Source organism: Herpailurus yagouaroundi, unplaced genomic scaffold (genome assembly GCF_014898765.1).
Source record: "Herpailurus yagouaroundi ecotype Mexico unplaced genomic scaffold, PumYag 140, whole genome shotgun sequence".
NCBI classification, from domain to species: domain Eukaryota; kingdom Metazoa; phylum Chordata; class Mammalia; order Carnivora; family Felidae; genus Herpailurus; species Herpailurus yagouaroundi.
The window spans coordinates 93,512,143-93,523,850 of NW_024412395.1; the positions used below are offsets into that span (position 1 = coordinate 93,512,143).

At 38.7% G+C, this 11,708-nt stretch overlaps 1 protein-coding gene across 2 annotated transcripts in view; it reads right to left on the reverse strand.

The window, feature by feature from the left end:
• The window catches only part of PECR (peroxisomal trans-2-enoyl-CoA reductase), a 29,856-nt gene extending 18,233 nt beyond the window's left edge, over positions 1-11,623 (reverse strand). The window contains exons 1-4 of one of the 2 annotated variants that reach the window (XM_040476178.1): positions 11,436-11,623; positions 7,152-7,285; positions 6,277-6,442; positions 764-845 (exon numbers count right to left, since the gene is read on the reverse strand). In XM_040476178.1, the coding sequence (XP_040332112.1) occupies positions 764-845; positions 6,277-6,442; positions 7,152-7,285; positions 11,436-11,559 (506 nt within the window). In that variant the 5' untranslated portion in view covers positions 11,560-11,623. The remainder of the gene's footprint in view (positions 1-763; positions 846-6,276; positions 6,443-7,151; positions 7,286-11,435) is intronic. The other variant, XM_040476177.1, reaches the window with a different exon arrangement.
• Between the last annotated feature and the right edge of the window lie 85 nt (positions 11,624-11,708).

The following is an 11,708-nucleotide window of genomic DNA, read 5'->3' on the forward strand; positions in this document are numbered from 1 at the left end:
GCAAAACGAATTTTTTTCTAAAACCAGACTTTTTACCTGCTAAACGTGTGGTCTTCAAGTAGCTTCCTAGCACATTGTTTTTCTCTTTGTTCTATGTGGATGTCCTTTTAGATTATTATGAAAGAATCTACTGAGCCAGTACAGGAAATTAGTTCATTGATGGACTTTAAAAAAAAAAAATCAGTTTCCAACATAATATTTTACCAAAATCAGAATAAGAGTGAAATATGTCAAATTCCACTATGGAGTAACAATTCAGCAGTTCTGTCTAAAAATGAATAGGCATATTCACAGTATTCTAATCTAAATTAGCCTAGATTAGTTTTATTTCCACACGCTAACAAAAAAAGATATCTCCAGAAAATGATGACAAGTTTAGCGACATCTGGATAAGGGTTACTGGATAAAATATAGAACATTCCGTTAAAGTTGAATTTCAGGTAAATAACAACAACAACAACAACAACAACACTTTAGCATAAAGATGCCCCATGCAATATTTGGGACAGACTTATAATAAAAAATGTAATGGAGCATCTGTTTTTCTTTTCTTGGTAAATCTGGCAAGTCTCATATGGATGGAAATTTTTTGGAAGTACATTTTCAACATTCAAATAAAGGGAATAGCTAACTATTGGGATTGAAACTTATTAAAGGATTAAGGATCGTGACTTATGACGTTTTCTCCACCCTACTCCCCCCTATTCAGAAGACAAAACCCAAAGATATAGAAAAATATACATATATGTATGTGTGTGCTTACACAAATCCTGGGAATCCATTCTTAGTAAGGATAGTGATATTGACAATAGACCCTCCATGTTCTTTCATCCACGAGCTGTAAACTGCAGGAAAAAGACCAGTGACAAACGTGTGACTCTCATCCCCTGTCCCAGCATGTTGCTTTTTATTTTAAAATTTTTAATTTCCATTTCCTTTTTATAAAAAGCCTGAATGGGCATAATGTAGGGATCACAAAATTCATCCACTTCATGTGTACAACTTCAAGACTTTTAATAAATATACAGAGTCATGGAACCACCATCACAATCCAATTTTAGAATATTTCCATTACCCCCCAAAAGTTCCTTGGTACCTTTCTGCAGTTCAAGCCATCCCCAAGCAAACCCTCATCTACTTTCTGTTTATATAAATTTGCCTTTTCTCAACATTATGTGTAAAGGAAAACACACAATATGTAGTCTTTTGTGTCTGGCTTCTCTCACTTAGAATAATGTTTGTGAGCTTCATCCAGGCTGTAACATGTGTCAACAGTTAACTTTTCTTGCCGAATAGTATTCTATTGAATGGATATGCCATATTTCATTTTTCCATTCACCAGCTGATGAACGTTTGGATTGTTTCCACTTTGAGGTGATTATGAATACAAACCTTTATGTGGACATATGTTTTTATTTCTCTTGGGTGGAAGTGCTGGGTCATATCATATGGTAACTGTAGGTTTAACTTTTTAAGAAACTGCCAGACTATTTTCCAGTGTCTCCACCATTTTACATTCCTACCAGAAATACATGAGGGTTCCAGTTTCTGCACACTGTTATTGTCTAACTTTCTGATTACAGCCATTCTAATGGGTATGAAAGGATATTTCACTGAGATTTTTTTTAATGCTTTTATTTATTTCTGAGAGAGAGAGAGACAGAGACAGAGACAGAGCAAAAGTGGAGGAGGAGCAGAGAGAGAGAGAGAGGGAGACCCAGAATCTGAAGAAGGCACCAGGCTCTGAGCTGTCAGCACAGAGCGCGATGCAGGGCTGGAACCCATAAACCACGAGATCATGACCTGAGCCGAAGTAATGCACTTAACCAACGGAGCCGCCCAGGTGCCCTTCACTGAGCTTTTGACTGGCATTTCCCTAATGACTAATGGTGTTGAGAATCTTCTGATGTACTTGTTCATCATTTATATATATTCTTTGGTGAAATATCTATTTAAATCTTTTGCACATTTTTTAATTGGTTTGTTTTCTTAACATTGAATTATAAGAATTCTTTTTACATTCTGGATACAAATTCTTTATCAGATATGTGATTTGAAATCTCTTCTCCCAGTTTATGGCTTATCTTTTCATTTTCTTAATGTTATCTTTTGAAGCACACACGTGTAATTCTGATTAAGTCCAGCTCATCAGTTTTTTTACCTTATGCATGGTATTTCGGGTGGTGTATCTCAGGACTCATTGCCTAAGCCAAGGTCATAAAGATTTTGTCCTTTGTTTGCTTCTAAAAGTTACAAAATTTTACTTTTTGCTTTTAGGACCACGGTCCATTTTGCACTTTGGGTTTGCTTTCACTTACGGTGTGAAGTAAGGGTCTTTTTCTTGTATGTGCATATCCGACTGTCCAAGCACCATCTGTTGAAAAGACTATCATTTCCCCAAGCAAATGCCTCGGTCCCTTTGGCAAAAATCGTAAATATAACGGTTTGACCACAAATATAAGGATTTATTTCTGGACTGTCAAATCTGTCCCAATGTATGCATCTATCCTTATGCTAGTACCACACTGTCTTGAAACCAAGAAGTAGAAGTCCTCCAACTTTCCTCTGTTGCAAAACCGTTATTTCTGAAAAATTTCAAAAATTTCTAAAAATTTCGTTATTTCTGGCTATTCTGAGTCCTTTGCACTTCCACGTGTATTTTAGGATCTGTTTGTCAATTTCTGCAAAAATAATAGAGACTGCACTGAACCTACAGATCAACTTGGGAAAAACTACCATCTTAACAATATTGTATTTTCTAATTCACAAACATCAAATGTTTTCCCATTTATTTTCATCTTCTTTCATTTCTGGCAGCAATGTTTTGTAGTTTTTAGATACGAGTCGTATCCTTTTCTATTCTATCCTTTAACTTCATTCTTTAAGTATTTTACCTTTTTGAAGCCCCATTTGATATTTAGCCATCAAGTCCATTCATATAAATCAAGACAATGCCAGAGATGTTCCCTCAAGACTAGCTTTAACAGAAACCTAATTTTTAATGATATTTATTTATTTTTTTAAATGTTTATTTATTTTTGAGGGAGAGAGAGAGAGAGGCAGAGTACAAGCGGGGAGGGCAGAGAGAGAAAGAGAGAGGGTGACACAGAATCTGAAGCAGTCTCCAAGCTCTGAGCTGTCAGCACAGACCCTGACACGGGGCTTGAACTTAGGAACCCCAAGATCATGATCTGAACTGAAGTTGGACACTTAACCGACTGAGCCACCCAAGTGCCCCAGAAATCTAATTTTTAGAATGTAAAGGCCAGAGAACAATTCAAGACCCTCCTATTAAAAGTTCAGGCAAAAATAAGAGTGCCTTCCAATTATTACTTAATGCTTTCTAGTGAGTTCTGACCAATTCATAGAGTATGACAGAAAAAGCAGGTAAAGCCACTAGAAAAGAAGATATCAAATACAGGATTTTAAAATTATAAGACAATTCTTTCATATTATTTTCACATTATTAATTTTTTTAGATTTTATTTTTAAGTACTCTCATCACCCAACATGGGGCTCGAACTCATAATCCTGAGATTAAGAGTCACGTGCTCTACCGACTGAGCCAGCTAGGTGCCCCTATTTTCACATTTTTCAAACTGGGATATGTCTTACAGTTGGTGGCTTCTTAAGATACACAAGGCACTGTTTGTACTTTCTTAGTGATATACAAAATGGTGCATTTCTGAATTGACTATATCTTTGACTCAATGAAATACAGTATTTATTTTTAGACAACATGATTGTACGTCTAAAACACCCAAAAGACTAATTAAAAAAAAAAACTGTTAAAGCTACAAATTGCTAGATAAAGTTACAAGCTCAGCTTGAAAAAATAATTCTTCTATAAACCAACAATAATCCAGTTGAAAAATAATTGGGAAACAGCCCATTCAAAATAGCAAGAGTCATCAAAAATACCTAAGCATAACCTTAATTAAAAAAAAATATATGAGTTCTATATGACAAAAACCACAAATCTTTGCCAAAAAATATAAAATAAGTATCTATTAATAGAAAGACATGCCATTATGATATATTCATTACTTTAGGGTAATAATTTCACAGGTAGACACATTTGTCAAAGCTGATTACATTACACTTTAAATGTTAATTTAATATCTTTACCTCAATAAAGTTGTAAAATGTGAAAAAAAAAAAGGAAGACATGCCATTATGGAAAGACAATATTTAAACATGGTAACTATTTTCAAATTATTGACAAATTTAACACAATTCCAATCAAATTCCCCACCAGGATTTTTGAGGAAAAAACCTGAATATAAAATTCATCTGAAAGAATAAAAGGTCATGAATAGCCAAGAAAAAGTTTGAAAATGAAAACAAATAAAGCACTGCGTGCCATACTGAATATCTAAAAAACTTATTAAGAAAAAAAAAGAAAGGGGAATAAGTTTATTTAAATGACCCTAACACAGACCTTCTGCTTCTGTTAGCACTCTGACATCATTTTTGTTTTTCCCCTGACACTTTTCCTGGGTATTACAGGAATATTTCTTCACGCTATTTGAGAGAATCAGATGCCAATCACAAGTGCAGCTTATTTCCCTGTGCTTCAGACCAACTGGCTATAAATCAGAAGTTCCTATGAGCTCTTCCTTGGATTTGACTAATCTGCTCTTGAACTCAGGAAACTAGTTCACTCACTAAATTACCCATTTGTTACAAAGCATATTAAGAGATATGAACCAACAGGCAGATGAAGAAATACACAGGGCAAGGTCCTGAACAAAGAAGCTTCCGTTCTGTGGAGTTTGAGCCTGGCATGGTGTCACATGTTCTGATTACCAACCCTATCCTTTGATTTTTCTTTTTTTTTTTTTTTTTTTTTTTTAATTTTTTTTTTTCAACGTTTATTTATTTTTGGGACAGAGAGAGACAGAGCATGAATGGGGGAGGAGCAGAGAGAGAGGGAGACACAGAATCGGAAACAGGCTCCAGGCTCTGAGCCAGCAGCCCAGAGCCCGACGCGGGGCTCGAACTCCCGGACTGCGAGATCGTGACCTGGCTGAAGTCGGACGCTTAACCGACTGCGCCACCCAGGCGCCCCCCTTTGATTTTTCATTACAGAGTTGTGACTAATTAAATCTTTGGCCACTGGTCACTGATTTGACCTTCACCCCTCTCTGCTGCCCAGAAATCAGTGTTGGTTCCCTACCAACCAGCTCGTACCCCATCTTTAGGGAATTTCCCAAAGTCACCTCATTAACATACTCAGTTGTGGTTGAACAGGGCTTGTTATGAATAACAGACACTCATTTCACCCTTACGGTCCTAAAGCCATTTCAGGTACTGAAGACAAGAAGACCAAGTGTTATAACAAAAGACTCTCCCACTGTTCTTAATGCTCAGGAAATTCCAAGGGCCAATGGGAGCTATGAACCAGGAACTGGAGACAGACCAAAACATACACTCATTACAAATCACAACATCACAGTCCCCAGTGATTCTGGAACTACCGTGTTATCCCTAACTACCTACCTGAACTTTTTACATAAGGGTGAAACAAACTATCTTATTTAAGCTCCTGTTTTTTTCTATGGTCTCTACACTGGAACAGCTAGTCACAACTAGTATAAAGCTTTATATTGCTGGTTAGATAAAAAGGCTGGGAATGTCTGCAAGCCTTTGACTTAGAGATATTAAGAAGATAAAGCCTAACCCATCTTGGGGTAAAGACCCTTTTGGTTGGAATTATACTTGTTCTGTGGTTTTTATCATAAAAATGTCTTGGAAAGTTTGCAAGAAAACCCTTGAGTTACTCAACTTCAGGAGTTGAGCATCACCACCTTAACACATGACTTTCAGTCCAAAGATTATGTATGCTAGCTAATTGTTAGCTGGAAAGAACGTGGACTCTATCCAGTGTTCTCCCTGAAGATTTCATAAGTTAATGAACAGGCCCTTATAACAGATTCATTTCTTTAAAACAAAGTGTGAGAGGTTTTTTGTTTTTTGTTTTAAATTTCAGGGACAACTTTGTAGCTATATCTTTGTACAGATCCATAATAATTTTCTCATGACAAATTCCTAGAAATAAAATTACAAGATCAAAGCATATCCATATATTATAAATACTGCCAAATTACTATCCAGAAAGGGAACAATTTACATCCCTGTGTTGTATGGGAGTGAACCAGGGCAGCAAATGTTGATGATATGGAGTTTCTGCGCCTCTAACAATTCTCTTTCAAGATTTTCTATAATCTTTAAATAAGGACACTTTGACTTTTTTGGGTTACTGATCATACTTGCCTGCTTTACACATGTAGAAAGTGCCCGTCAAGTTGGTTTCGATCACAGCATGCCATCCCTTTGCACTGATGTGTTCTGCAGAAGACATGAACTGGCCTCCTCCATTGTTGACCAAAAAATTGATCTTACCATAAATATCTAAGGTGGATTTGATCAAACTGTTCACCTGAAGAAAAATGTTAAAAGTAAGGTGGTTAATAACCTAACTTGCTACTTGGACCGATAGCTTGCTCTAGAGAGGAGAAGAACTTGCCGTCTGTAATGGGAAATGGTAACTCTGAGTACCATAATACCCACAGATCAGAAAACTAAATTGGTAATTCTGATGACAAGATTTAGCCAAGAGCCTGGATCACTTCTGAATACAAGCCTCCTGAATACAAGCACTTCTGAATTTGTAAGCTGTAAACCCAGAATAATGAATAGTACTAAAATAGGTTAATGTCAACATTAAGAAATGACTTAAAAGGGGTGCCTGGATGGCTCAGTTGGTAGGGCATGTGACTCTTGATCTCAGGGTTGTGAGGTCAAGCCCGATGTTGGGTGTAGAAATTAACGATTACTTATAAACAAAACTTTAAAAAATTAAAAAAAAAATTTTTTTTAAAGAAATGACTTAAAGGGCAAAAAGGGCACAAAAGGTAATCTCACTGAGACCACATCCTTTCTTTGCTTCCTGATCTTGTTTCTCTCCATCTCCTTCTCTGGACGTAATTCACTCAGTAAATCATTGGCAAAAGAATCTCTTTCATAGGCTCTGCTTTTAGTTAACCTCATCTAAGACAGTTACCATAGGAACATCTGTAGCACAGGTTTAGAAGCTACTACTATAAATTAAAATAAATGAATAAATGATATAGACATATTTGTATTACCTCCTCTTCTTTGCGAATGTTGCATTTTATGGGAGTGACCTGAGCCTGGTTGGTGTGGGGCAGGCTGGCTTTCAGTTCTTCTGCAGTCGATTTTAATCTATCAAAGTTACGAGATGCAATGACCACATTACACTCTGAAAAGAAAACAGACAACAAGTAAATATGCTTTCACTGGTTGTCTAAATTTTTTTTAACTTTTTTTCAATGTTTATTTATTTTTGAGAGAGACAGAGCACGAGTGGGGAAGGAGCAGAGAGAGAGGGAGACCCAGAATCAGAAGCAGGCTCCAGGCTCTGAGCTGTCAGCACAGAGCCCGACGTGGGGTTTGAACCCACGAACCATGAGATCATGACCTGAGGTGAAGTCAGACACTTAACCGACTGACCCACTCAAGTGCCCCATTGATTGTCTAAATTAAAAAAAAAAAAATACTAATGTTTAGGAAATATTTCACGTGTTCCCATAAAAAAGATTAAAAAAGAAAGATGAGTCGGGACTTCTGCTTCTGGTTACGACGGAGCATCAATAACCAAGTTTACCCTCCAGACCGAAACAACTGAAGAACTAGACAAAGTATATACAACAATGGTTTTCAGGCACAGGACACGGGTACCATGACGCGGCTATCTCGGAGGGTGGAAACAAACACTGTGAGTACTATGATCATTCCAGCTTACCGCCTGGAGACAGTGTCCAAAGTGCAGCACAGGGAGGAGGAGGAAACCATTCAGAGCCCAGGAAGAGACGAAGATGGGAGTCCCAGAGGCCAAAACTAGGTTACATAGGGCAGAGAGAGAAGATAAGTCACAGAGCAATAACTCCAGAGATCTGCAGAGTTCCCTCAAATATTCAGCTGAGCACTGAACAGTGCATTGAGTGAAAAAAACTATCTGAGGCTGGGGAAAGAACCAGCCCAAAGGAGCAGAAACAACACACCCTGACATTCACACAGCACTGAGAATAGTGTTCCCACCAGGCAAAACCTTTCAAGGGCCAATGGGAAAAATACGCAGAAGAGTATGGCCTCAGTAGTGAAGCAAAATTAGCCCTAGGTTAAAGGCCATTCAGGTCAACACTTAACATACAACAAGCCTCTCCTAAGATATCAAACTGTTTCCAAGTAACTTAAGTGCATCTTTTTTTTCTTTATTTAAATTTTTTTTCAACGTTTTTTATTTATTTTTGGGACAGAGAGAGACAGAGCATGAACAGGGGAGGGGCAGAGAGAGAGGGAGACACAGAATCGGAAACAGGCTCCAGGCTCTGAGCCATCAGCCCAGAGCCTGACACGGGGCTCGAACTCACGGACCGCGAGATCGTGACCTGGCTGAAGTCGGATGCTTAACCAACTGCGCCACCCAGGCGCCCCATGTGCATCTTAAAACAAAACTCAAGAATATACAAATAACCAGCATTGAACAAGGTAAAATTCAAATGTCTATCATCCAGCAAAAATTTTACCAGTCATGCAAAGAAGCAGATAAATAGAACCCATAATGAGGAGAAAAGTCAATTAATAAAAACAGAACCAGAAACGGCACTGACAACAAAATTAAACAAATTCGTGATAAAGAGAAAAATATTAAAAGCAGTCAGAGAAAAAGAACAGAACAAAAAGACAAGGAAGACAGAAGACTTCTTTTTCAGAAATATTGCAAGCCAGAAGACAGTGGAAATGGCTTGAAAGTACTGGGGAGGGGCAGAGGGTGGGCATTTGGGAACCCAGAAATCTTGACCCAGTGAAAACAGTTTTCAGAAATGATGACAACATGAAGACCTGTTCACACATATAACAGCTGGAAGAGTTCATTAAAGCAGACCTGTATTACTTAAAAGAGTAAAGGAAGTCTTTCAGATGGAAGGACAATGATACAGATGGAAATCTAAATTACCAGAAACGCCAATTATGTGAGTAAATACAAAGACTATTCTTCTTTCTATTCAAGTCTCTTTACTTTTTTTTTTTTTTAATGTTTATTTATTTATTTTGATGGGGAGGAGAGAGACACTATCCCAAGCAGGCTTTGCACTGTGAGTGCAGGGCCCGATGAAGGGCTTGGATCCCATGAATCGTGAGCTCATGACCTGAGCTGAAATCAAGAGCCAGACGCTTAACTGACTCAGCCACCCAGGCACCCCTATTCAAATCTCTTTAAAAGGTGGAGATTGTTTAAAGTAAAAATGGTAACAATGCACTGTAGGATTTATAACCTATGTAAAAATAAATGTGTGGGAACAACAGTGTGATGGCCAAAAAAGGTGAAATAGCAGTACAGGCAGTCCTTCTTTTGCTCAGCTCTAACACACACGAATTTCAATTGTCTAAGCTTAGTTGAACAACATAAATCCCTCAGCAACATGGTTCAAACTTCAGTTACCATGACATATTAACGGTGAGTAATTGTATAAAATACAAGCTGTTCCATCCACAAATCACCATTGAATAACAGATACACATCATGATCAGTGACTAATCATGTCACTTCTTTCAATGTCTGGCCATGATTGGGCACCATGCATGCTTTCTTCAATTCACACACAGACAGCAAAGAAATACAGTCATGTTGTGTCCGGGTCTCCCAGTGATAAGCCTATGATTCAAAGAGGGCTGGTCCAAAAAGATGAAAGAAAATACAACACAGAAATAAAAATTGGTAACACTGGAAGTGAAATTAGAATTGAATGGAAAGGGAGTTATAAGAGGAATAGTCATTCAGGGGCATACTGACACTGCCATCAGTGTTTTCCTGAAGTACAAATTCTAAGCTATGACATACTGGAATATCTAGTCACCTTACTGAGTGAAAATGAACCTTAGTGTCCACTGTCGCCTGGACTGTCCACTTTAGGAGGATGTCTTAGCTCCTCCTAAAGTGACTGCTTCCCTTTTTTCATAGACAAATGTATAAATGTATCAGAAATACTGGCCAAGGCAGCCTCAGAGCACATAGAGCAAGAAGCCTTGCCAACTCTGGACTTCTCAGAGGTACACAGTAGATTTTAATTAAACTATACTGATAATTACAACTATATTGATAACTCTCCTCTCTCTCCCTCACCAAGCCGAGGCTGGTAGTCCCTTCTACATGCTACTATACCCCTGTCCTCACCCTAACACAGTATTTAAGCCCATGTTACATTGTAATGACCTGTTCTTAAGAGTCTCCCCCACACGCTGGCTGTCACCCCCAGAGGAGGGACCTGTTGTTACCATAATCGTTACACTAGCACAAAGTCCACATTCAATATACACATGTGGAATAAATGGAGTTTATAAAGGTAAACAGTAAGAAGGGTCTCCACGTGACCACAATTATTTTAGTTGTATGGGATGAGCGAGCTTCTGCATATCAAAAGAAGGCACTTAAAGAAAACTATTTTTCAAGTTCACGTTGTAATTTAGTAATCTCCAATAGAGACAACTTTTGGAAATTCTGATGGGCATTCTGAAAGCTTTACAAAGCAAACACTGAAAAGATTCACCATGGGTTCCTGGTAAAACAAGACTAACTTTAAAACAGAATTAAATTTATCAAAATGGATGTGTAACTTTCAGCACAGCATCAATTATACTGTTAGGAGAACTCTTGTTTCCTTTTAGCTTGTTACCAGGTAGGCTCTATTCCCAGAAGGGAAAATAAAAATTTGAAATAAAAATTTGGCATATTCTTTTCATATGCCTTTAAACTTTATTTACATGGTTTTTTCATTCAATGAGGATTTACATCTTCTCATATAAGTAAACTTGTCCATTTTCCCCTTTGTGGTTTCTTTACTTGTTTATGTGCTTACAAAATCCTCCCTTTCCCCAAGTTCGGGTAAATATTATAACAACTGTGGGCAGATTATATATGATGGGAGTCTCTTGGGTGTTAAGACCTTTAACAGTTAAGTGAAGTGAAGTGAAATGAAGTTTTCCCGTGTTTCTTCATTAGGTAATACATAAGATGGATTAATTTTAAGCACACATCTACAAATACTTCCATAGCATGTTCCCAAAGGTGTCCTTATTCCCCACTTCGGGCAATGTATCTTTGATTCTAACTGTTCCCTTTAGCTTACAAACAATGGTTTCATTACTCAACGTTTCCCCACAATTTCTTAGGAAGGACTCTCTTCTTGCCCTCCCCCGCCCCCGCTCTGGTTTCAAGTTCACCCACGTCTCCAGCTTCTTTGCTTAGCAAGTCCAGGTCTCCGAGCGGTGCCTAGTAGCTCCAGGCACCCCGACCCCAGGTTATGCCAGGGTATCTCTGCGTTGTCTGGCCCAGGGGCTTGCTCACGTACCCAGGTTCAGGAGCTCGGTGGCGATGGCCTTTCCGATACCCGTGGCCCCGCCGGTGACGATTGCCAATTGGTCCTTCAGCAAGCCGGCCGCCAAGCAGCTCTTGCCCCTTTCCAAAAGGCCCATCTCCACGGCGCGTCCGAGTCCCAGGAGCACTAAAGGCCCTCAGCCTGGGAGGTAAGCGGGGCCTTTAGTTACTGGTCAGCCCTGGCCCCGCCCCGTGGCCCCGCCCCGTGGCCCCGCCCCGTGGCCCCGCCCCGTGGCCCCGCCCCGTG